This window comes from Hippichthys cyanospilos, chromosome 7 (genome assembly GCF_059441005.1).
Source record: "Hippichthys cyanospilos isolate Australia breed blue-spotted pipefish chromosome 7, RoL_Hcya_1.0, whole genome shotgun sequence".
Taxonomy (NCBI): domain Eukaryota; kingdom Metazoa; phylum Chordata; class Actinopteri; order Syngnathiformes; family Syngnathidae; genus Hippichthys; species Hippichthys cyanospilos.
Window position 1 is genome coordinate 14,739,951 of NC_142375.1, and position 26,568 is coordinate 14,766,518.

Genomic DNA, 26,568 nt, shown 5'->3' on the forward strand with positions numbered 1-26,568 from the left:
CATCATAATATCAGCAACAGTAGTGCTGCATACAATAACAAAAAACGATGGCGCGTGCGGAAAGATAATTGTAAGTGGTGCTTGGATTGTGACTGTTTTTGAATACTGCATCAACCAGAAGAAGATATGGACTTCAAGTCAATCAAAGGAATGTTGTGAAAGCGAAAGCTTTTTCATTCGTTTTCCTGTGTTCGTCGTTAGTTAATGGTTTTCCCAGTCTAGTTTTCCATGCTGCATATTTATCACGAGCCAATCAATCACTTCCAATGTATTTACGTCATGTTTTGTAACTTTTCTTTCGTTTTGTTTTTTTTGTTTTGTTTTAACCACAATGGGAACCAGAAAAAAATGAGTGCGGTAGAGAGAAGAGAGGTAGATAGAGACAGGTAGATTTCTCAGTGGAAAATGTGATTTTGTCAAAAAACAAACAGTAAATAATGTTGGCGGAGAAGGGGCTAAAGCCATAAACATACAGTACATAGAGTATACATTGAGTTTTACATAAATATTTTAAAATGTTGTATTTGAAATTTCATATACTGTACATCAATACATCAAACAGATCAATAGATCATAAGTGAAGCTTGCACTAAAAATCTTTGCAAGTAGGTGCAGCACATGCCAGGAACATTCAGTTAAATAGGAGCAGCAACAGACAAGATTCAGTAGTGGTGTCTACACCCTCCAATTAACTAATAAATCAGATTTTTTTTTAAAAACCCAAATGTTCATCCAGGCGGCTCGTGGCATGTCCGCTTCACAGTTCAGGGACCTGAGTTCAAATCCACCTCGCTCCGGCCTTCCTGTCTAGATTTGGCAGGTTCTCCCCGAGCCTGTGTGGGTTCTCTCTGGACACTGTGGCTTCCTCTCACGTTCGAAAAAAATGCATGGCAGGTATATTAGACACACTATATTGTCCTTAGGTATGATTGGGTGCATGAATGGTTGTTTGTCTCCACTCTTGAAATGTTATGAGACTTGCACATTTCAGTTCAGCCTGCCATAATCGCACAAATGATTTGGCGCCTAATCTAATGGGGAAAAAAAATTGAGGCCAGGCCAGACCAAATCAGGCCAAAGCCAGGACTTGGAATGTGTAAAAGTAAAGTGGCATGCCAACTAATACATGCATTATATTTAATATTTCATGATTTTGCCAGTAAATAAGATTCACAGTAGATTCAAGAGTTTGGGTAAATGGATGAAATAAATCAAGTTGGCTCATGAAAGGATTTAAAAAAATATTCCCTTTGTCTGAGAGCACCTTTGGCATGTTATTATATCTTAATGGAAGTCAAAATGTGTGGCGTGCTCAACAAATATCGAATTCACATTGAAGATCAAGTCTGACATCTTGTGGTAGGTTGAAAATAGCTTTAGAGTTATTGCCATTATTTTTTTTTTCATATGGTGACATTCCTGTTTCTCACCCTTCTGAACTTTTGTCAAATTCTGATCTCAATGTTCAAGTCTCCTTTCTGTAAACTCTTCTCCAGGACACCCTTGCAAAAGAGATGTAAATCTAATTGGATCACTTCCTAGTTAAAGTAAAAAAAAAAAAAAAAAAAGCCAACAGGAAAAAATATCAATTACTCACTTGCTAACTTCTTTAAATTGTGCAATCTCCTCTATGTAGAGAAGGTCATGCAGCCGGGCCTGGTAGTTCTCTCTGGTCAGAGTTTTGTCCAGAACTGACTGGGTAAAGAGTTGGTCCGCTGACAGTGGGATTTGATAGCGGGAAAGAAGACTGCGCTCCAGATCACACATGGTCTCATTTGGTGTGAATCCAACTATAGTCTTACAGCAAGAGTCCCAACGTTTCGCAGTCATCAAGAGCTGCTGTCTTGCTGCCATCAAATGTTCAATATCTAGAAAACAAAACAATAATGATTTAAATTAAATGATGTACTGGTAGCTTCATTTTTTTTTAAACCATATTTTGTAAATAACGACAAGGCTTCTTTTTTGACCTACCTTCAATAGAGGCAGCATCTACCATGATTCTTTGCATCAGCACTGGTTCTGAGCCAAAATCAAAAACTATGGTCTGTCTGAAGGTGCCAAAGATCTCTGTAGTGAAGTCCACAGTCACCTTGTAGATACAATGGTCTATGCCATTGTCTGCCGCCACTGTCAGTACCACAAAAATGACAGGGAGTGCAAAGGACTGAATTCAGATGATAACCATTTCATACAAAGTTAAGTTGCATTGTATGCCATTTCAGAACAACATATGTATGAAGAAACAAAAGGAAGTACGATTGCATCGTATAAGAGATCAGTCAAACATTATATGTAAGGACAGGCAGGTACTTCGATCAGGTATGGCTATTAGGCCAATGCTAGCTTTATTTGTGTATGCATCAGTTAATCATGAAGGTTGCTGATAAAGAAATACAACACATTCAGTTGTTAAATACAGCCTGCCATATGATCCACTAAAAGAGATGTAACCATTCCATTATGTTTATGTAATGAATAAACAACCATGATAGATCACCCAAATATATTTGCACATTATGCACGCCCAAAAGCATACTCTGACGTACAAGAGAGACACTTAAAAAAAATCTGGAGTCACAAATACAAATTAGAGCAAACTACAGCCAAACTTGGTTGGCTGACTACCATACATCAGTGCTTTCCTTTTATCAAGATTGACTACAGTATCTAACAGTTTTTCCCCTCTGTTGACCAAGTCATTTGAGAGTATAATCAAAGATGTGTACAAGAGGGGTATTGGGCAGTTAACAATACTCTTGACTGTTGGGCATCATATACCAAATGACATACCAGTAGTTTCTTTTCGTGAAGTCCACTCTTGAGAGCCAGCGGGCACAGTTTGGAGCTGTTCCCCTGCAGAGACTCCAGTGATGGAAAAGTGTGGTCTGTGGGCATCGTAGAGCAGGGCTATGCGATATAGCTTTCTCGGAGGCTGCTCGGGCACACACATACAGATAAAAGAGAAAATATGTACTTTGGTTTGGAAGAGAGAAAACAAAAAAACAAATGCCAACACAGGATTTTATGATAAACTTGAGCCTGTATTCTGCACATCCCCCCTCAAAAAAAAAAAAAAAAAAGGCAAGTGATGCTTGACAACGAAGCTGTCAATAGTGAGCCACAAGTGCACAGGGGATTCCGGAAGTTTACAGTCAAAAAACAATTTGATATCAGCTAGAGAGAAGTCAAACTACATTCAAGATGATGCAATGTCATCTCATCTACGCAGCATTTCACCACTCAGTAGACTCTAGTTTCAAAATATTATTTATTTGGGATTCGAACCAAAAAAAAAAATGTTTTCCAGATTTGAGCAAGAATTGGTCTAGTGTTGCTACCCGATTAGGCCAACAAATCCTTTCTTCCTACCTCGCAGAGCAGTGTGAAGGTCCAAGACTGGGATGATTTTTTGGTGGTGACGGTCAGAGACAGGCTTGTGCTGGTTTTAACAGTGACTCCTTCTAAACAGTCACTAAGCTGGAAATCGTAAAACAAAAAAGTGAAATTGCGACAATATTTTGAAAACCCTAACTATTAGATGCCACTTCTACAGAAAAAATAATGCAGTCACACTGCAGAAAACACCAGAACCAAAAGGCACGAAACAGATTGATAACTTATTACTAATGCAAGTTTGATAATAATTATCTATTGTACCAAGGCTTATAAACCTATGGCCTGTGGTCAGTTTGCTGCAGACACAAGCATGCTATGCATCATAATTAGCTCCAATTCAAACCTCAATACTGTATGATGAAATGTTTGAAGTAATTCACTGCAAAGATACGTTTTTAACATACATTATGCATGGTCACGAGGCACAGTACGAGTATAAGGTATAGTATTTTGTGTTTTCTATTGAGTGACATACATACCACTTTCTCTGGTGAGAGAGAATTCATCCACTTCTCTATTAATGTCTCCATGTAATTTTCAGTGAAGTGTTTGCTCTCCTGTTGTTGTTTGAGACGGATGAGCCGTGATGCGTACCGTTTCTGCCATTCCATCAGCTCCTCCTGCGAGTGGGCTGATGTACATTGGGCCCCGTACCGACACAGACCCTGCTCTAAGTACCTAAAAAGGAGAGGTAGAGTGGGGGTGGATGCTATGAATTGAATATTATTTTTTTTTTTGTGATTTTCCTCTTAGGAAGAGATGGTTTGCCTCTTGCCTCATCAGCGAGATATTTACAGTTAAATGCTGTTTAAAGATAAAATTATAGAACATGTTTGCATGCTAAAAGGGAGCTAATGGATAACACTGGATAACTCTCAAAAACCATTTACAGACATTCTAATAGTGACAAATGATATTAAGCTAAAGCTTGCGATTTTTGTCATACTATGAAATACACTTCACTTCGAGAGCATTCACCATTAAACTGGTGCGTCTTATAAACATTAAAATAGAAAATACCAGAATTTGACCACAAAATTAAGGGTGTGTCTTATATTTGGGGAATTACGGTAATTCTCTCAATTTTTTTTCTTAAAATATTCTTTTCGAAAAAATCAGCAACAGATAAAGATTAAAAAAAAAAAGTCTGATATATGAAACTCCTTATCCAAACTGCTAATCCAGTCACTTGAAGCCTATGATTTTTTTTTCTTACCTTTTACAGAGGGTGTACTCCTCACTGCTGGTGACACCTCGAGGAGGGGGCCTGAACTGCCAGCCATCTTGGATCTCTGTTAGTGCACACAAATTCACACGTTTAATGCGCCTGAACCAAAACCTTTGAACATACCACAAAGGCATGTGCTTCAGTGAGTTTTTACCGAATTGGACTTAGTTCTAGCTACCATGTGACTGAATCAATTACTTTTAACTAATACCTACTGGAGCTTTGTTTCCATATAAATAATATACTTCTCTCTTTAACATCACTAGCAATCTTGGGACCCATGGCTAACCCTTTCAAGTTTGAATTAAGCAGTAAAATGCACTATAAATACGGTTTTGTAATCACTCACCCTCCTCCTGGTCATCTGTGAATTCCGGTGCCATTTCACTCTTCTTTATAGCCTGACAGACAAAAAGACGGGGTGATAGTCAGGTGGACTGAGATTATTATTGCATAATGGCTATTAATACAGTACAACCAAATTAGCAGTCTGACCACTAGCGTGATAAATGAGTATTGGATTAAAAAAAAAAAACACACACACACATAAAAAACTACAAAACTAGACTGGGGAGGAAGTCAATAGTTCAGATCCTGCCATAATGGCTATTGGCTGAACCATTCAACAAACCAAAGTTGGTTAGAAAGGCCTAAACAATAAACAACCATAAGCATGGCAATGTGGTGTATGATGGTTACATACTGACCTCAATTTCTGAAAACAGAATTTTTAACCTGGATATGTCTTTTGCAACAATGCCATTCTGTAAAGACAGATAAGAGAAAATAAATTTTATGACAACAATAATTTGCTATATTAAGTATTTAAGAACAAGTTTTGTTAGAGTGATGGTCAAAGATCTGTTACAGCAATAGTATTTTTATATGTATTTGAGTCCATGACATGAGATGAAATCAAATAGTCTAAATTAACAAAATAAAATTACAACCCGATGCAGACACCTGAATTTGCATTTGCATGTTCTTTTCTAAAAATGTGTTTGGCGACATGCTAGTGATGAGTCTGTTTGCTGGCAACTGTCACAGTGCCCTGGTGCAAGACATTAAGGGAACCAAAAGCATAATAAAATTCTAAATCTTTTCTGACCACAAAACATTGGAAGGTCTTAACAATATAGGAAATGTGTACTTTATGATGAGGTTTTTCTTTCATCAGTAGGTTACCAGCAATTTTGATCACTTGTGCATAAAGAATGAGAGATCCACATTTTTCTTTAACTTTTTCTGTAAAAGTCAACATTGCGACTTTTACAAGCTAATGAAAGGGACACTCGGGCAATTGGGTTTTTCACCAATTGTGATTATGAGAAATCCTGACAATACCATTAACCCATTAAGCACACACATTTTTTCATCTATTCCTTACTAGGATGAATAAATATTGAAAATGTAGGACCCTCTTACCCTTGTCTAAGATGGCTCTGCACAAACAATGTATGATGTATGATAAATATTGTTTATTTAATATACCATTGGCTCTCCAAACAAGGCTTTTGAAAGGATGCTGGCCACATCCTGCAGACTGCCGTCCAACTGCATGGAGCTCAAGCTGGCCTGGAGCGTACAGTCTCCCACTGTCCTGTCTTCTTCCAAGACTAGTTTGGGGAAAAAAAGGCAAGAAGTGTGGGCCACAGTCATTAATAAAAGCATAACATTTTGACACCGCGCACACATTTAGTGTTCACAGGGCTTCTTCAACACAAGTACATCACACCAATAATTTTTAAAAGCAGATAATGGGTTCAAGTGATTTTTTTTTTTTCCCCCCCAAGGGACTTTTTAGGGAAAGCTTTTGTTTTTGCTTTTTGGTCTAAAAAATATCTTCAAATAAGAGCAAAACATTCTGACTTGGCTAGAAAAGAAAAGACTGATTTACTTGTCCGTTCAAGACAAAAATACAAGAGCAAGCACGGCAGGTGGGAGTTGTTTAACACAGCAAAGACCAACCGATCCACGCGTTGATCTCGCGACAGTCGTCACTTGGGTAAAGAAGGTTTCAGCAAAACAATTCTTTAGATCTCCATTTCAAACAAATTGGATGGTTCCCGTGGAAGTTATGAGGATGTTCACGCAAATGACAAGCAGGAAGGAGAGGACGTGCGGGATTTAAATGTGAGGAGCTATTTGGCGTGTCAGACAATAATGATGACTTTTAGGGCTTTTTGACAAGTTCATATTAAGCTGTGTAAAAAATAAATAAATAAAACACGGAAACTTCAAATCGTTTGTTGCAACATTAGTTTCAGCATTTGCGTCTACGCACGCGTACATTGTCTTGCACGTGTCTCGTTGCCGCACACCCCACCCCCACTCCATCAGTTATGTCATTCAAAATATGATGAAGAAATATGTCTAAAAGTACTGTAACTTCACCATTTTAATAACAAACGCCATGTGTTTTAATTGAACAGCCATGATATGTTTAACCACTTTTCACATTAAGTATAATCTTGCCAAGTTTCCCAAGAAAATTGCTTACCATGTTTGCAGTCTTGATCTGCTTCATCATATTTTTTCTATTGGAAGAAAAAGTAGAAAATGAACAAAAGCTAAAACATATACACGTTAGACATGCTGCTTGAATCAGGCCTTCAGAGAAGTTCGGAGAATCCCTATCTTGGCCTCACAATGGGCTCACTTCCACAATCATTATACAGCTTATCGTTTTCCATTATTGTATAGTAAATGATTTTAGTGTTATGAGAAGAGAACCAAGATGAGAGAAATGAGCTCTTACCAATGTTAAAATGCTATATATCCCCCACCCCGCACACACACACAAAAAAGCCCCAAAGTGGTGGTTTCTTTTACGCATCTCCGAGCATCCCTGCTCATTGCTGCACTCTTCGTACCAGCCCCTCTTGATCAGTAAAAAAAAAAAAATGACAGGGTCCTGAGTTTTGTCACAAATTAACTACAATATCATACCATCATAAAATTTAACCCTTGGGTGTCTGGAAGAAAGTAACTACGTTGTATATTTACATATTTATGAAAGTTAAATAAGAATAATGTCATAATTAAAGTACTGGGAGTTTTGAATACTTTTGCATTGTGGAAGTCCAAGCTAAGCCAATCATGAAAGTCCTTGAAAGGCTTGCAAATGCCAAAGGTTGATTGCTAGTACCACCTGGTGGTATTGGTTTGCCGGCACAAAAAGTTCTATTGTGTTCGCGAGTTGCTGATGAATGGATTGATGCAAAAATCAGGGGAAATGCATAATAAAACATCGGGTTTTCAACATGTCCAAAATTTAATATATTTCCAATTTTGAAAATAATAAATGCTAAGGATTCAACAAGAGACTATCTTAATTTCTGCTGTGTATGACAAGATCTTGGAACAACATTGTACTCACCAACTGAAGAAAGGCAGCGATGCGGTAAAGCAGGGCGCGACTACGGATGTTTCCGGCAGGCGAGTTTGGTGAGAGGACAACGCCTGTGGATTGGGCTTGGGGAGCAAGGACTGCCAAGGTGTCCGTGCAGTGTCTGACTACCGCCTCATACTCCCGCCTGGCTAGCGATCTGCTGGCATCTTCACATGATTTCTCCGCGCTCCTGTCCGCCATGACTCAGGGACAAAACATCTGAAGGGGGGAGATTGGGAGGGGGGGGGCATTAACTGTGGTACATGCGTACAGATAGAAGCATGTAATGATGACTCCCCATGACATATGACACAGGCGGCATTGGTAAGCTTTTATTTTGAAGTTCTTCGAGGATGCTGTTCTGAAATCAATCAGGTTCACAGGGTGTAGTTTGGAAATGAAGTTCAAACTGTCAATTCAAGGCACTTAAAAAAAAAAACACAATCACAAATGGCATTGGTATGCTTTTATTTTGAAGTTCTTCCCAGAAGCATAGTGATGAAAACCAACTTGATAATCTGATTCCCAGAGTGAGCAGGCTTCATCTTCATCTTTACTGATGAAAACTAAAGAGCACCAGATGTGTTCGCCCCCAAATTGGACCAGACCACATCACCAACCAAAATTGTCAACAAAGAATTTAATAGCTAGAATTTAATGAGTCAACTTTTTAAATTTGTATTAATATTATTATTTATTTTGCCTGTGATGCTCAGTAATAGTAATTTGGGGCATTCGTATATTGTATATAGCATATTTTTTATGGCCATAAGGCACATTTAACAGTCTTAAATTATCACCAAACTCAACGAGGCATCTTATGATGTGGCGAGTCAGACGTGTGCATTAAGTTCCAAAATCTGTAAATCTTGCTGAGTGCCATCGATGAGCCCTCCTTTTGACTGAAAACCTTTCCTGCCCACAAGATGCTTGTATAAAAAAAGGACAATGTGATAGTGGACAGGATGCAGATGTTAAAGAGGGAAGGCTGGGCGTGAAAATAAGAGGCATGCAGCATGCACTAAAAGGAAAAATAAGACGAAAAAAAAAACATCAATTAAGAAAAACAGACAGCGTCAGTTGGGGGAAAAAAAAAAAAAAAAAAAACAGCAGTCATCACTTGATTGTTGATATATTTTTTTAAATGCCCTGAATTGACAGCTTGAACTTGATGTCCAAGCAACACTGCGTGAAGGTGACTCATTTCAGACCAGCACTGTGTTGCTCACAACGGAGGCTGCTCACGCTGAGAACCAAAGGTAATCAAGTTGGTTGACTGTTATGTGACTAAGCTTCAGGAAAAGAAAGTCAAAATAAAAGCAAAGTAATGAAGTTTGTGTCTTATGTTACTTGTACCATAAGTACAGATTATTTTGAAGGATTGGCTGACTTCTTCAAAAAGTTTGGTTTTCACTATGATATCCTGGTTTGACAGGTGGTGCATTTTCTTATATGTCCCGTGACACTTCTAATGAAATAAACAAATCACGTCCCAAACCAATGAAAAAATAAGCCTACTTAGATCCAAGCGCATTATTTACGCTTAAGCAAATTTTAATCAATTAACAATGAAAATGTCATTTTCAGTGATTTCAAACCGACTATATTCCAATTATTTTGGATTTTTCAAAGTGGGTCGCAATTGACAGCTAGCACTGTAAATATCAGGTCATTAGGAAGAAGAAACTCAACGCCATTTCAGACTGGTAAATAATATATTAAGGTGAGAACATAAGAGGCTTTTGTCATGCAATGTATTGCCCTCTGGTGGTAGTGCTAAACTTGTAGTAAAAAAAAAAAAAAAAAAGTATCAGCTTAAATAATCGTGGCAGCCAATATTGTGATCGCGATTAAAACTTGATTAATTGTGCAGCCCTAGTACAACTATTTATTTATGGATAGTTACATTAATTTTTAGGGCAACTGCATCGTGTACAATTTTTGGCTCCTTTTTAGATTGCAATAAGGTTTTAGCACCATAAAATTGCCTTCAATTTAAGTTCATTGTTTTTAAACATGTCAGAAATGCTGGGCAAATTAAACATGCCAGAAATGCTGGGCAAAGTTTAATAAAAGGAGAACTTGCTGCCATCATAGTTGTCTTCATTATTAATGTATATAAACCTGAAAGAATTCAAGGTGTGAGATAATGAGAGTTATACAAGAGCCTGCTTGCTGGTGCAATATGCCATGATTTACTATGATGAAGTTAAGTCTACTAGTCACTTGTCACACAACAACAAAAAACATACCTATTCCAAAACAGCATTTGCTTTAACATTTAGTGAAAAAATGCCAACATTCTATTATTCTAAATTGCCATTTCTAGTTTATGATGGTAAAACTCCAAGAGAGTAGCAGATACTATTTATTACCGGCTGCCATTGCAAGTACCAATACTTTGAAATAAAGCTAGGTATCAGCACAATACTGAGACTCAGTATTGGTGGTTGCCCATCCCTAGTGATTAGTCAACTAACAAACTATCAATTTGCCATCTCTGCTCAGCAAAACAACATTGATACACTGATTACACATAGGCAAGTAGTGCAACAATCGATTAGTAGCAGCCAAAATTCAGTGGAGGTGCCACAGGTCAATCCATATGCGGGATACGCTGTGGTCGTTTCATTTTTCATAAGAGCATATTATTGACATGTATCATTGACAACATTTAAGACATTACAGCCAATCATGAATGAAAAATATAGACCAATTTGATTAATTCAATCAGATTGGCGGAGCATGTACTATTAAAATGACAGTTGCGGATGTGGTCATAAATACAGCTTTGTCTACATTGATTACATAGCACTAAGTCCAACAACAATGCTGATCTTGCTCACGGATGCTTTGAAAACTTGGAGGAGGAACAGTAAGCAGATCAGGTATCATCGTCTCCTTTGCAACAAACATCACTTTGTTCATTTGGGATAAATACATTTAGAGAATGATTACAAAGTTTTATAAAGTACTTTTTTTGTTGCCTCCAATGATATGCAGGTTTTTACCCTTGCCAAGTGAAGATACATCCCACAGATTGTGATAAAATGGACATGTGACCTCCTTTCATACCACCAAAGATAGGAAGGGTACAATATGACCTACTGGTTAAAAAAAAAAAAAAAAGGGAGCTACAAATTGACAACCTTGAACTAAACTCTAGTAACTCTTACTTTTAGTTATAACAAACCCTTTTGGTAAAACCTAGACACATCTACAATACCTTTTGCAGCTATTAATCGATCAAAGATTAGTTTAACTGAAAACTGTTCAATTACAGCCTGTCAGTTATTTAACATGAAACTGAAAACATTTCCTAATTGTCTCAGAGCAAGTATTTAAAAAAAAAAAAAAATCTACCACTGTAATGTTTCTACTTGCAACACTTGCAAGCAGGACAATGTGATGTACACTTCTAATTGTCGTTGTGTGCATGTACCTCTTTTTTTTTTATTTTATTTTATCTGAAGCGGATTCTTCTTCAGATCATTGGATGGTTCAGCAAAAATAAGAGCTGGAATTTGATAGTGGCAGATACCAATCCAATAATGTGATAGATCCCATGAGAATCAAAATTGATTCTTAAATAAATAATCGCAGGTTCTGCACTATTATGCACTGAAACCATCGGATTGCATTTGTAATGGATTGGTCTCTTACTTGCTGGGCGCATGCTTCCAAAGTATGGTGTCTATGTGACGCTTGTGTGCGAGCTGCGTTGGCGTAACACCAGTAAACTCTAAATATTCCATCGTGCGTCTTTAAATTTGTACTTTCCACCCTTTACCATTTCATGTTTTTGAGCATCATAATACCATTGTATGAGTGCTTATTATTTTGCAACTTCGCCGACTGTGTAGATCCGCCCCGCTAAAAATGTGTTGAACACCTCAAGTATAAAATACTTAGAAGGATGAGAGTTGGCACAAAAAAAGTATAGTTAAGTAAGAGACAGTAAAATAGAACAGGATAATCGCTCAATGGACAAACTATTAGTTAACTATTCTATTTTAAACAAGTGTGTTGTTACATCATGTATGTTGTGATGAGACGTCTAGTGTACGATCCAAGCCCCTTCAGTCAAAAGAGACTTCAGAATTGCTCCACTCTCATCCACTAATACCAAACATGTCTGTATAAGTGATGATTGTGTTTGTGTATTTATGATTGTGACACTATAACTCTTTCTGTGTCTGTGATTGTTGTGAACCTATACAAAGGTTGAGATGAATGTTTTTAAGAGCGTATGAATGGCACGGCAAGACATTAGTTAGTGGGAGGATTCTTATGTTTGGTGTTGAAATAACGGACCAGCGGGCTTAAAGGGTGAAAAAAAAAATGGTCTCGTTTTATCGTAACAGTATGATGCACTTTCAAAATTAACGACACGTCTGATCCGATTGAGAAGGCTATAAGCACTTTTACACTTAACGGTGGTGGTGTAAGAGGTTACTTTAGTCTTTAGTGAGGAAAACTTGTTTTGACTATGATAAACGGTGACGTTTCAAAGCCTCGAAAATGTCCCCATTGCACTGCGTTTCTATCAGGCACAACTGCAATGGCGTTGACAAGGGAAGGAAACGCTTGCATTTTGCTCACTTGTCAAAACATGCATCTTTGCAGCACAAACATTAACTGCTCGAATAAAGAGTAGCAGGCTGCTGGTTTAATGTTAGCAAGCTAAATTGGCTAGCTGGGTTCGCCGAAACAAAACGGGTTTGGGCCTCTGATTCCGCTACGTTATATTGGCGCATATAATGTATATGACATCGCGCTGTTGTCCACGCATAAAATCCAAGCATGCTTTATTTTCCTAATAATGCGCATTGGAAATTATTCGCATCGGAATCAAAATAAAAAAGAAATTAAAAGGTTTGAAAATGGAAAGTCAACACTTACCTAGCTTTACTTTCTACGCCATCTTGGATCCACTTGTCAGACTCGCGCAAAGGATCATGGGATCGACTGATCTGAAGGTTGGAGGGAGTGCGGGTTCCTGCGTTTAGTGTCACTTTGTGACATCCATTTGTTTAAAAAGTCAGTCTCGTCCAGAGTAAAAATTAAAATACTAACTGTGAGGTTCAACTACTTCATATAAAACTAAGAATAAGCCTGAAATGGTTGGTTCACAAATGTTGAGTGGGAAATACATGTATGTTCCACTTTGCCACTATCCTCTAACGGCACAGGTAAACTCTAAAATATTTAATCTGAAGTTGACTATGAGACCTTGCACGTTTTCTATCGAGCAATCATAATTCGCTCCAAATTCATTCCCCACTACCCCACCGAGTGCTGTGCCCGCCAGGGGTCGCAAGACATTTTCCAATTTCAGTTAATTGGTCCAAAAATAATCATTCATCGATGCAATCATATACAACAAAATTATGAATAAATCGTTGTTTCTATAGCGATGTATTGTGACAAGCAGAACAACAAAACAACACCTGATGCCATTCATACATTATCGAGTCACATCCATGCACAGCCAGATTAGTTCTAGTACGCCACTGTTTGCATGTGTTTTTGTATATAATGGGAATATTCATGAGATTTAAAATCATTATGCAGCTCGTGCATTGGTATTGTACTTTTTGTAATGATATACTACATTACACATTCATAATACAAACGGGAGTTTATTATTTTTAAGGTTGATTTTTTTTTTGTAACAAGTAAATGGTCAAGTTCTAACATTTCAAGATGAAGTTATAGTAAGAAGGCATAACAGGATTATATAACGGTCCTGTATCAGTGTTGAAAGGACAAAACTGAACACAGTTATGCTTAAACTGCAGATCTTTTGTTGGTCAACATGTATTCAAAAACAATCCATAACAAGGAGGCAAACATGAGCGAAAACAAAAAAAACAATGCTTCACTGAAGGTTGTGGATCATTTCCTCCTTGGCAATGAGATGTGTAGTCTTGTTGACCAACGACATGAGGGAGTTGAGTTTTTGTGACCAGTCATTGAGTAGGTCGTTGGGATCTTTGGGCCTCTGGAAGTTGATGATGCCGGCCAGGCGGTCCACCTTAGCATAAATTGTCTTGTTCACAACAAGACTGGAGAGAAACTCCTCGGATTCCTGAAGAATATAAGATGACACGTTTTTTCAACATTTTTTTTAAACCTTGAAAGACTGCATGTGGCTAATTGAACGACTTTTGTCTGATATTATTTTGTGGCATGTGTTTTTTTTTCAACGACAACACATGAACAGCCAAATGACTGTTGTTGTTGGCCAACAACATATGCCCCAGGCCTGTAAATTCGTCCTTACGTCAATGGAGAGGTCAAGGAGCCCAGCCATCCTCTTCATAGTAATTCTGGTGTAATATTTGGCCATTATTCTTATATTCTGTGGGAAAGAGGAGACATCACAATCAACAGGTATTTTCTTCTGCTGCTGTAACTATGCTTTGCCTCAAGAGCATTTGGAGAACATCGTGAAAGTAAGAACAGCTGTGAAAGCATACTTGTAAAAGTGTGTTCTAATAGGTATGTTTTAATAACTTTAACACTGTTTAACTCATTCCCTGCCATAGATGGCTATAGACGTCGAAACATCCATTTTAACTGTACAAGTTAAACCCTGAGGATGGGATAAAACAATGTCCTTTCCTTATGATCTCTCTATATCACAGACTTTTAACAATTGTAAATTGGTCTGGAACATGTACTTTTTGATAGACTTAAAGTCCGGATTGTTAAAACCACTGTTGTCAATGACAATTATTCAAACAATGTCTCTCACTGAGTCCTGGACCTACATGCTCCACCACTCTGTTCTTCAGATCCTTCCACCGCTTCTCCCCCTCCTCAGAATACAAGAAAACATCTGTAGCAGGGCTCCCAGGTGAACCCTCTCGTAGCTCCTTCCCATAATCCTCCACGAGGGTAGCCCAGCGCATAAGCTCCATGGTGGTGAATTGCTTTAGAAGCTCCCTGTAGATGAATCATGGTTAGACAGACCACCGATTTCACATTGTACAACACAAGTACAGACTTCTGAGGCTACTTCAAGTTTAAAATTACGTGTATATTACAGGTTATTCATATGATAATTGCAAAAATAAATTTAAAAAAATATTTTGTGAATAGATGACGCTTTTTTAATGCATTGATTATTATTCAGTTACTGGTTTGAGCCATAACATATCCATAAAATCCCAGCAGTGCAAGGCTATGTAAAGACCTGCAAAAATTGAATATGCACATATTTCAGTTTCTTTAAATGTCTTCCATTTACAGAAGATGGAGGGCAGTCTGCCCATTCGAACCTAAAGGACTAGAGAAAGTTTTACTCATTTGAAATAGATTTTTTAAGATTTCAAAAAAATACTTATGTTGTTATGGGGTGTTGTGGCCAAAATTTTGATGAAAAAAAATATTTATTCCTTTTAGAAAAGCCTGTAACACAACAAAATGTGGAAAAAGGAAGTATTTTGACTACTTCCGACATGCAAGGCAAAAGTCACGTAACTTACTTGTATTTGGGAATCTCTTCCAATTTCTTATCTGTACTGATTCTGTGTACAAGGTCGGACTGCTCATTATCGTATGGGGCGAGAATCACATACAGCACGACACTCTTCAGGGCCTAAAACACACGTTCATTTTGTGCACACATTTGTTCATGAAGATACAATTTTCTTGTACAAATCTGCATGATGTAGAACAGCCACAAGATATACCTGCTGCCATTTGCTGCTGTCTTCCAAGATGCATGGCGTGTCATAAATAGCCCGATAATGTTTGCAGATAGACAGATAAGATCCTTCATGCTGGTCCACCTGAATCATTAGGTTGTAGTACTTCAACTTCAGTTCCTAAAGTGTTAATAGGGAAGACAGTTTTCAATTAAAATTAAATTTGGCCAAAAGGCAAGCAACACCATCGATTGGTCACTAGTGAATCAGTTTATGAAAACATTAAAACACGCAAAAAACAAGCACAGACCTTCAGTCTCCTTCTAATTGGACACAACACTACATTGTTAAATCCCTTATAGCATAGGTGTGTAACTCCAGTCCTCGAGGGCGGGCATCCTGCATGTTTTCTCTCCCCAACACTCCTCATTTAACTGATTAGTTAAATTGCAAACTGTGCAGGAGTTTGAAAATGATCCTAAACATTTAAATCAGGTGTGTTTGAGAAAGAAGGTTCGAAAACATGCAGGACGCCAGACCTTGAGGACTGGAGTTTGACACCTGTGCCTTATCGTGACATTGTCTCACCTCACTGCCCTCCTCTTGAAAGAATTTGGTGTTTATCTTCTTGCTAATGATCTGTGTGCGAATGTAATCCTTGACAGCAACACAAAGCCTCATCTGTTCCAAGATGAACTCCACCTTTTCTTTTTTCTCCATTGAGCCATATGTCTCCACCTGAGGTTTAAAAAACAAACAAAAAAAAAACCCATCTGATTAGGTTGATTATATAGATGTCATGAGAACCAAAATACATTTGGCAACTATCACTACAGAAGCCCACTCCTCTATTATCCTACTCTTACCTGTAGCTCCTGAAGAATAGATGCTGCCTCTTTTACATCTCCACTTTGTTCCTTGATATTAGCCAAGGTCTTCGTGAGCCTGGCACGCTCTATCTCAACATAGATCTGCAAAGTGGATATGTTTAAGAAAAAAAATACAAAAAAACAATACAACTCTTTCCCCACATGACGCAACAACATCTGAAGAATGTGGAATAGCAGAAAACCATGGAACCTCCTCTGGACTTAAGATAATCAAACAAATTAAAACAATCTAATAAAAACAACCTAAGTCAACATAAACTGCCGTTTACAGAATTTGGTTAAGCTCATTTAGATGAAAAACGTATTATTACAGTGCACATCATAAATGAATTTCCGCTATTAGTACTTGCAATCACTAGGTAGTTTGAAAGCCAATCTGAAAGCCATTTTGTGTTTTCAAACCATACTTGGCAGAATTTTTCACATGTACTGTACCTATGAATGAAGTAGATAGCTATGCAGTCTCTGTAGACTCAATTTAACAAGCGAGTCACGCTACGTTTCATTTAATGAAGGTAAGCAAGGGAACTGTCTGAAAATGTTCCGCAGAGACCGTTTCAAAAAGTAAACACGAGTGTGGCTTATATAAATAATGTACTGCAATTTATAAATGAAGAAAAGAGCAAGTCAAGTTGCAAATTGTTCTCACTATTGGATGGGTCGAGCGAATTTTTAATACCTCACATTAGACTAAATTGCAAATGATTAATTAACACGTCAAACCTTTCCAGCAGTCACAGTACGAAGTGTGTCAATGAGTCGCAGCTTGATATTCAAATCCGTGACAGAATCAACATACTTGTAACATTCTTGCACCATTTTGGCAACAGCCTATAGAGAAAATAGTACAGCACGTTAGGTTTTAATGAGCGTGTGGTATTGTGGGCTTTAACCAATAGCGATAGAATGAGAATACTTAAAAATATATATTTATAAGAAAAAAAATGTATACGATTTTACTGGAAGAAGTGGAATTTGTTATAAAAATTGTGTCTGACCTGCTTCAACTGACTCCTCCTTTTGGAAAGCAGCATTATGTTTTCGTTAAGGGCATCCCAGTCTTTTGCTGCGTAACACATCTGAACCACAGCAACAAGAATTCTCGACGTGGACACCATGTCAGATGCCTGGAGAAAATAAAGTGACATTTAATCAGTAACAAATCACATTATCATACGTATAATAAAAATATTAATAACTAATGTTGGCTAAATAACACGATATCTACATTAAAAAGGGCTATTCGACGCATTTGAAGAGAAAAACATATTTACAACTAGACTCACCGTTCTAGTTTGCTTCTCTAATGACAACAAGCTTTCAACTGCTTCTTGCAACTTGCCATCCTGATGGAGAAAAATATCGATTGTTTATGACACGCTTAAAGCATTTTCCACACCTCCAACATTTGAACAGCATACATTTTTATTAAAGTAAACACGATTTTTAATGCAGATGATCACTCCACGGACGGCTAGCATGTATACATGCTAACAATTTGCATAGTTCAAACTCAATGAAGGCACAGAGGCAGCAACTGAATTATAAACGGAAGGTCAACATTTTAATCAATCAAACATTTTTGTTACAACCTATTATTCTCAGTAAGTGAAGTAAGTATTTTTAGGGGTATGTCATTAGCTCAAATGCTAGAAGACTAGTACTGGCACCATGACTCAGCCGGCGGTGGCCTCTTTCGTGACCGCTTACTTTAGCCATTTTCTCGTATTCCGGGAGACGTTGGTCTACTGTTGAGCTGTAGTCAATCTCCATTTTGACAATTTTTCCATCGGATCTTTCGGATCGTTCTTCAGCCATGTTTGCGAGATTCAGGTAAAGAAAGTGTACGATAGGCGCACAGCTAGTCAGGCTACCGCAAGTATTTTGCTTGTCAAATGAACGTATCTGGGAATTGACCAATCAGTAACGAGCGTGGTAGAGGTGTTCGACGCGCCTGAAGAACCCTGGAAGGACCCACTCCAGTGCCGCCTTGTTTGCATGCCTGCTGCGCAACACTTCAGTCTATAAAATTCCCCTTTGCCATATAGAAATAATGTGGAATAGTTTCTTCAAATCAAGCCCATTTTGTGGTTCAAGTGTCTCGTTTTATCTGTAAAACTGATAATTGTCGCAGAACATTTTAAGGAGGAGGAAATTATTTATTTATTTATTTATTTCAACCTTTGAGAACAGATGTTTACAATTCCAAACTGAGAACAGATAGTTGAATAAAACAGAATAAAAACAAAATCAGCAACAAACACATGCTTTTTATGGTAATCAAACATGTATTTAATTAAAAGAAATGTGAAAATTGCATAAAATGCAACACTTAAAATGAATTCCTGTGACCAATGGCAGCGTTGTAATCGATTGCGATGATTTGATGGCTTGTAATCGTGTTATATAAAATAACACGAACAATAATTGTAGTTCATTGAGCTTGCTTTGTTAATATTGTTAAAGGCGTGATACAAACATTCAAAAAAGCATGTTAAATAAATGTTTGGAAACTGAACGATGACAAATTACAATCGAGGTTACACCATTGCAGCGTTATAAAAACAACTTCACTGCATTACAATTTTGTGACTAGACAGAGCATGCAACGGCTACAATGCACCAGTAGAGGTCTCTTTCTTGTAGCTTTCACTGACGCAAAATATATTATTGTCCCTCTTACAGCAGAAACAGCCCTGAACGGTCAATATTTGAATCGAAACCATAACCATGTAAAGGTTAAAATGCGAAACATGGCCAGCATTATTACTAGAGGGTCACATGAAAATAAATCCATCACTATATGGGTGCATAAAGTATTTTGGTATTGCTCTGCGAAGACATTTCAAGACATCACAAATCAGCAACCTTTTGATGAAGATTAGACAGAGAAAATTAAATACTTTATTTAACCGATATGTCTGCTGAAAATATGAAATCGGGCATTAATAATACATCCATCTATCCAACCATTTTCCTTTGGCACTAAATCAACTAAGATTACATCATAATCTAATATTGTATTAACAAGACCTCTATATTGTTGCGTGGTTAACGGGCCTTTGAATTTTCAATAATAGGAGTACAGAAAGCTTACTATAAAAATACTGTCAGAGTAAATGAACATAATGAAATCTTTGTTTGTTAACACGTCCGTCCAGCTTGCATCAAATCCTGTTTTCTTTATTCATGACCGAAGGCGCTTCACAAAAGATGCGCGAAAGCTAACAGCTTGGCTGTCTTGCTGGAATATCGAGGGCAGAACCTATAAAGTCAAACACAATTTCACTGTTAGTTTGAAAAGAAATGTAAAGCAAATTGAAGTCCCTGACACCGATAAAATAAATAAATAAATAAATAAATAAATAAATAAATAAATAAATAAATTGCCCTGTTGGTGCCGTGGGTTTAAAAGAAGGGTTTTCTTGCCGTTTATGCTATTGTTATTATTTTTTAAAAATATGTTACTTGGTGACTATTTGATAGAAGCTCATATTGGATAAAATATAATTTACATTAGAGCTGCTTTATTTTAATATATGTAAATGCTTACTTTTTTGTTTGCTGTTAAGGGCGACAAAATTGGAAAACTACTTTGGATTTGTCAATAGTAGTCATAGGCCACGTCGTAGTCAGTTATTATTTCCCTTGGAGAGCCGTTACGACTGAAACCATGGATGTTTTGAGATGTTTGTCGAGTCAATCTGACTGTTTGTTCCTTGTTGCCCTTGTGAATATTTTTGTTGAGTTCTAGAGTTTATAGTCCTTTGGACTTTATTTCAGAGGTCGTGAATATTTTTCTTGAGTTCTAGAGTTTATAATCCTTTGGACTTTGTTTCAGAGGTCGTGAATTTTTTTTTTTTTTGACTTCTAGAGTTTATGGTCCTTTGTACATTAATTCAGAGCTTTTCATTTGTACATTGTATGCAGTAATCAACATTGTTTTCCCTTATCATCTTCAAACTAAATTAATATATTTTCTGAGTACAACCTGTTTCCCTGCATTTTTTCAGCCTAGAATACAATAGTTGTCATTGTAACATGTACCACGAAAATTAAAAAGGGTCTGAGCGCAATGAAATATATCATAAATATTAGTAAAATGCATTGAACACCCATTCATACAGTACATTCATCTTGTCACCATCTCACAATAACTAGTTTTTGAATCTCAAGTCCAGAATACTATAATAAGGGGTTTGAAAATCAAATACTTTCACTCACTCTTGGGTATTATATATGACAATTTGACATTTTGGCACAGATTTTAGCAAGCATCATATGAGTTGACTTGCTCGATAGATAAATGTATCTGCTGGATCTGGCCACTGGACCTTGCTAAACACAGAGCCTGCTATACTGCTGACGAGCCGGTTTATTGGAACCACCAACGGCAATCTGTGATAGCTGGAGAGTACTTAAAGAGTTTCAAATGTTAACACCCACGCAGACAACAATAGTTTTGCCCAAACTCGTGATACTCTTATTTTGAAGCTCGAATCGCTTACATTTCCGGTTATTCTTACTGCGAGCTTGTTGCTAACTCCGGACTCTTGAGCTTTACGGGAGGGGACTATCCTTCAAACTAAGCTGCTCTGGCATTGTAACGTACCGCTAGCGGACACTCGCCCGGCCGGTTCGGATGAGCGAACTCCGTAAGTCGGGCCGTACTTGGAAAGTGTCTTCTCGCTTGCGCTAACCAGCAGCGAAGGAGTTGTATATATTTCTTTTTGTGGAACGTGCATCCCGGTGAGGAGGGAGCGTTGTGTGGCATTGTCAGCAGCGGGCAAGCAGAGGGAAGATGTTGCTGAAGGAGTACAGGATATGCATGCCTCTCACTGTGGAGGAGGTGAGTTCTTGTCATTTGTGGCGTTATTATGCTGGAATGAAAGCTGTTTTGTCGTTCAGCAAACTCCCCATTAGCTAAGTTGGGTCGATCGTATGCGTGTGTGCGCGTGCGTGCGTGAAGTTCATGCTAGACATGTCAAGAGTACTTCACAGGCTATATACTGGGTTTATATATTTATATGTAAATTATTCCTTTGACGATTTCATTTTACAATCCGCATTTTTAGGTATTGACCATAACTAATGGTATTATTTTATCCCTTTTACGCGTGTGTGGCCGCATGAGTGTACGTATATTCGTGCTCCACGATCGCACACACGAACGGTGGGTTGCTTGAACTTGCACACGCACACGCGCACTGCAGTTTCCATGTGGGACTTGGACCCGCCGCCAGCTGCTGTTCGCTGAGCTTCTGCACCGGACGTGCAAGATGCCGCCATCGTCCGTCGTAATGGGCCGGGTCACAGCGCTGTGCGGGGGCTACGCTGGATATCCTTGCTTGGCCCTTCTTGCATCTCAGTTACTCAAATAAGAGTCATGTAGAAAAGATGAAAACATGAGTAATACTTTAATGACTTCAGTTTCCTTCCAATCACATTGCATTTTTTCTTTATGTAGAATTCAATTGTTTCCCGGTCCTGATGCTTTAGAGCTTTTTTTTTCCCACCATGGAACAATTGTAACAGTCATGCATTGCTAGTACAATATGCTGATGATAAAGCCCATGCTTTTTCAATATCTGGCTCTCAGTTGTCCCATAGCGTTTCCCTTTTTTTCTGGCGCTTTACCAAAAGTGATTAAGCCATATAACTCCTCATTTGAAGGCAGTGTCTTGTGTACTGTATTGGCATCAACATTTAACTTGACATTCAACATTTGACGTAACATTTTCAAAAAGATTGTACGTAAATGCACTAGAGTCTATGTACCAACCAAAGAAGAGTCTTCTTCTTTAGTTGTCAATACGCTTTTCTGATGAAGCCATCCACATTGTCTTATGACACAATGTTTTTAAACAGCAGAATTACATCCACATCACATTGCTTGCTAGCAACACACAGCGTTTGGCCGATTTTATAACACAGGAACTTACAAACACAAACCACACTATTTGGCATATTAAGGTTATTTTTTAAAATTATTTTGTTTTTATGATCACATGAATCCAATATAAGAATTAATTACAGTTTTGACTAAATTTCAGCTCTACATTTTTGGTAATTTGCTACATACTGCAGTCTGTGGGATGTGAGTGAAATGGGAAAGCTTTCGCACCGCCTCAGAGGCATTCTGAACCTCAGAATGGGTCTTAGTCTGGTAAAAAGCTATTTGTTGTGTCTTCAAGAACTCAAAATGACTATCTCTGCTGCAGGTATGCAACATACAGTGCATACAATATTTTTTGTGCCGGGAGAATTGGAATGACTGGCCGCATTTCCCCCAGTGATAATCCAAGAGCAGTATCTGCACAGTTTTCACTGTACTGGTCTTGGTTTAAGACCACAATCATGCATATATCGCCCCAAGATGTTTTTCATGCAAAAGGCTTGATAGTAGACGGCAGAGCATCTTGTCAGTTCCCTGAGGTTCCTTACTTGATTGCTTATATGGGGCCAGTTTGTCTGATGTGAATGTGATGTACAATAGCTCCTTTATTCAGTCCTTTGACTTTTTTTTTAGAAAGTTTAGAGCTCTGGTTGTCACATGTGTGCTAATGTACACATTCTAGGTAAACCATCTTAGAGTTAGGGTGTTTGGCTTGAAGCAGAGATCCCAGACCCAATTAAAACTCACAGCTACTTCTTAGGAACTGATTCATGTGCTGGGCTATGCTTCTGTAATTTTAAGTTTTTCTACTACCCAAAGATAGCTGGATCATAATAATGGATGAACGGATTGAAATGACCTATAATTATGTGATATTTATCTATGTGCAGGCAGTGATCATTTTAATTTCTTACAGCAAATCTGACCAATAATAAACCCAGATAGAACATTTCAACACATAACACTTAATTATCATAATTTTCTAAAAGTGTTTATCCTTACTTCCACAGCTTTCTTAAGAAATGTTAATATTCCCCCATTAGTAAGCTATTCTTACAACAGGTCCATGCTGCTCGCGGGTTGTGGGCGCGACCCCTGTCTGACAGCAATACAAGCAAAAATGTTTTTTGCTCTGCATTGTTGTTGTGCTTCTTTTTGGTCTTTGTGAGCAAATACATGGTTGCCTATTGTACCACTTGTACTCAGTTTCTCCTGGGATTTGTTTTAATCATGTATACCGATTTTGTGTTCATTTTATGTTCATTTGTCATTCAAATATAGAAATTCACAGAGGCATCAGAACCTGATTTTTGGTTCCCGTGATGGGACCTGCGGAAATTGATCCCTGACTTTGATGAATACAAATACTCATCAACAGGCATGAATTGATCTAATTTATCATCTATATTGATCTGCCATGCAAGCTTTCATAGTGGACTGATACCCTCGTTCCCAACACACACACACACACACACACACACACACACACACACACACACACACACGGTCAAGATGTACACACACAATGTGCAGTCACACACTTGAATGACAGACAGTCCCCATTGTGTGCGTTCACAATATTTGTCTATCAGGTCTCTTGACTCAAGTCTAAAATTAGAAGCAGAGGATAATTGCTCTCCTGCACTGGCATGCACACTGCAAACAACATGACAACACCTTTTCTCTCCCTCAATTGTCACCAAGCCGTCACTTGTCACTCATTGTTCTGCATCTTCATGTTATTGAGGCCTGATGCTCCCTTTCGGTATAATCTTTTGATACCGTTGGAACAATTCGGAAGCCTTACTTCCATAGCATGTAGAATATGAGTCCATTGAGCATGTGTTTCCTCTGATAGCTTTTCAATGAATCGTGCAAATGTCAAGTCTCACCAATATTGGCAAGATGCCTGCATGTCCATGTGAAAGTTAACGCTGATCCATAATATCACTCCTCTTGTGACCAACTCCATTGACATTTGTGAGTTATTGTGGGTCTTCTTCTAGCGGGTACAGTTTAAAACCTTTACATTTTCTGAAAAAAAAAAACATTCATTGTTGAATGTTATTCTTCAGGTCGTTGTTATTCTCTATGTTAAAATTCTCCTTCAAGTCTCTGTCAGTCTAGCCGGCATTGATAGGTTTCAGAAAAGAAATGGCCTGGCATTTTTAGCTGATAAGGCTATCCATTTTGGATTCATCTGGAAAAGCCCCATTTTCAGTTTTTTGTTGTTGTTTTTGCTTTTAAACAGACAATATGACACTACCTCCGTTTGGGATGACCAATTGAAATTTGATCAACGAAAGAACCTGTCACACACTGCATGAGAATGGAGCCTAATCAGCTTTTTCTTCATTTGCAGCTCTGTTGATTGAAACTAATACATTGATACAGGTGATTTGATCTGTGCAATCTATCAGCAAAGCTACGAGTAGCGAGCACTTTTGTACTTACAGTGAGTGCTTTGTGACTGGAAGCTGCTAAAAGTACACGGTGAAAAGGACCTTCTGCACTGACAATCAGCAGGTTTGTGTTCTTTTCCGGGGCTTGCATTGTGGAAAGCTTGCCGGAGGACACAAATGCTGGGCTAAGCTGGGCACCGATGAGTGTTTCCCTGTAGCCGAGCGCTTCCTGGTCACCCCGTATGTGCTTTGAGATGCGGCGCTTTTAGGGAAGTGCACGCACCGGACTGGGCGCCAGCTGTGGCGGCGTTTCTGATCCCTGATCCCTTGCTGCATGATCTGTGTGTTTTTTGGAGGGGGGGCGTTTGCTTGGTGGAGGGCATGTTGGGAGGCACCAAAGCACTAGTATTTGGGGGGGACTAGGACATCCAACACCACTTCAAGGCTGGCACATCTGCGTCTCCCGGCATGTTGCTTACGACAAAAGCAATGAAAAGAATACACAGACTGACCATGTAACTCTAGTGGGTTTCTGATTCAGATCACCAGGATGTAAATCTGCTTCAGTCGGTGTTCTGACCATGTATTTTAAAACAGTTTTTAAAGCTGCGCTTCTCAAACGCGCTCGCTCATGGTGGGCGTTATGTCAGTTACCCGGGTATTTGGCCGAAGACCCGAAGTGTTTCAAAGATTCCTGGGAGACACTTGGGAATCCTCCAGCTCCGGATTTTTTTTGTTTTGTTTTTTTGTGTCACCGCAAAGGGAAACTCCAGCTACCAGGGAAGAGTTCATGCAGTGTGAAAGGGACTTATGACAGTTTTTTTTTTCTTTTGTCTATTTTTTTGTAAAGAGATGTGAGAGTATTCTCAGAATAAATTATTTCTATACCAGTGTTTTCATGATGAGAAGTACCCCGAAGAGTTGCTCAACTTCACATAGCTGATGTCATGTTATTCTTCTTTAGACCACATACTAGTTGTGACTAATTCAAGAGAATAGGGCACTCTCTCGTTTTAATGGCTTCAAGATGCTTCTACTGTAGTTTCTTGTGTAATACACCCTAGTGTATAAGACATAAACTCCAAATCACCTCTCAAAAGCTACTTTTATTTTCTGTTTTCCTGCTTTATACACCTGCTAAATTCACCTCTCAAAAGCTACTTTTATTTTCTGTTTTCCTGCTTTATACACCTGCTAAATTCAGTCATATCCATGTTCAATTAGTTTAGTATTATCCACATAGTAATTTGATTCCTACAGTATTAGTGCAGGGCAATCATAGGGATATATCGCGATACAAAGAGACACAATACGACGTTCAGTTTCCAATATGTTGCACATTAATTTTAAAATGCCTTATTTTTATAATTTGTCTTTTTTTTTTTTAAATCAATCCGCTCCGGAGTGGCTTTCATATGATGATTTTTGTCATATTTTGAATCGTGTTTTACATGTAAATCATTCCAAGCACTTCAAAAACACCACATTAAATGTTGCAATACATAACTTTTTGAGTGAGGTGATTTTCCAAAGCAAACATGGCGGGAGAAGAGGAGTGCATACAGCAATAATTTTCATAATATGAATAAAAAACCTGTACAGAAGCAAGCATATCTTGAAGTTTCACTGTACTTAATAAATTATAAAAATACATTAATTCCTCCTTGGTTTATTTCGTTGTTTTGTTTTTATTTTCCTCCAACCAAC

General features: G+C 38.1%; 3 protein-coding genes across 3 annotated transcripts in view; 1 reads left to right on the forward strand and 2 right to left on the reverse strand.

Moving 5' to 3' along the window:
- The window catches only part of helz (helicase with zinc finger), a 36,326-nt gene extending 23,385 nt beyond the window's left edge, over positions 1-12,941 (reverse strand). The window contains exons 1-12 of the mRNA XM_088419844.1: positions 12,921-12,941; positions 8,007-8,237; positions 7,128-7,164; positions 6,119-6,243; positions 5,335-5,391; positions 4,977-5,028; positions 4,616-4,691; positions 3,879-4,077; positions 3,373-3,480; positions 2,794-2,935; positions 1,975-2,130; positions 1,598-1,868 (exon numbers count right to left, since the gene is read on the reverse strand). Coding sequence (XP_088275970.1) covers positions 1,598-1,868; positions 1,975-2,130; positions 2,794-2,935; positions 3,373-3,480; positions 3,879-4,077; positions 4,616-4,691; positions 4,977-5,028; positions 5,335-5,391; positions 6,119-6,243; positions 7,128-7,164; positions 8,007-8,219 — 1,436 coding nt within the window. The 5' untranslated portion in view covers positions 8,220-8,237; positions 12,921-12,941. The remainder of the gene's footprint in view (positions 1-1,597; positions 1,869-1,974; positions 2,131-2,793; positions 2,936-3,372; positions 3,481-3,878; positions 4,078-4,615; positions 4,692-4,976; positions 5,029-5,334; positions 5,392-6,118; positions 6,244-7,127; positions 7,165-8,006; positions 8,238-12,920) is intronic.
- A 703-nt stretch (positions 12,942-13,644) lies between these two features.
- Positions 13,645-18,475, reverse strand: psmd12 (proteasome 26S subunit, non-ATPase 12). The gene is made up of 11 exons (XM_088420597.1): positions 18,274-18,475; positions 17,850-17,909; positions 17,562-17,690; positions 17,287-17,394; positions 16,540-16,644; positions 16,262-16,411; positions 15,719-15,853; positions 15,512-15,624; positions 14,795-14,969; positions 14,305-14,382; positions 13,645-14,109 (listed from the first exon to the last, which is right to left on the reverse strand). The coding sequence occupies exons 1-11, from the start codon at positions 18,379-18,381 to the stop codon at positions 13,900-13,902; spliced, it is 1,371 nt and encodes a 456-aa protein (XP_088276723.1). The 5' UTR covers positions 18,382-18,475; the 3' UTR covers positions 13,645-13,899.
- Positions 18,476-21,167: 2,692 nt separating this feature from the next.
- The window catches only part of LOC148421206 (cytoplasmic phosphatidylinositol transfer protein 1-like), a 60,097-nt gene continuing 54,696 nt past the window's right edge, over positions 21,168-26,568 (forward strand). Inside the window, exon 1 of the mRNA XM_088418643.1 lies at positions 21,168-21,412. Within this exon, the coding sequence (XP_088274769.1) occupies positions 21,365-21,412 (48 nt within the window). The 5' untranslated portion in view covers positions 21,168-21,364. The remainder of the gene's footprint in view (positions 21,413-26,568) is intronic.

Coding starts and splice junctions, on each gene's coding strand:
- psmd12 (XM_088420597.1), bottom strand. CDS start 18,381: ATGGCTGAAGAACGATCCGAAAGATCCGATGGAAAAATTGTCAAAATG. Junction 17,910..18,273: donor AATACGAGAAAATGGCTAAA/GTAAGCGGTCAC, acceptor TTTCTCCATCAG/GATGGCAAGTTGCAAGAAGC. Junction 14,970..15,511: donor GAAGAGATTCCCAAATACAA/GTAAGTTACGTG, acceptor ATTCATCTACAG/GGAGCTTCTAAAGCAATTCA.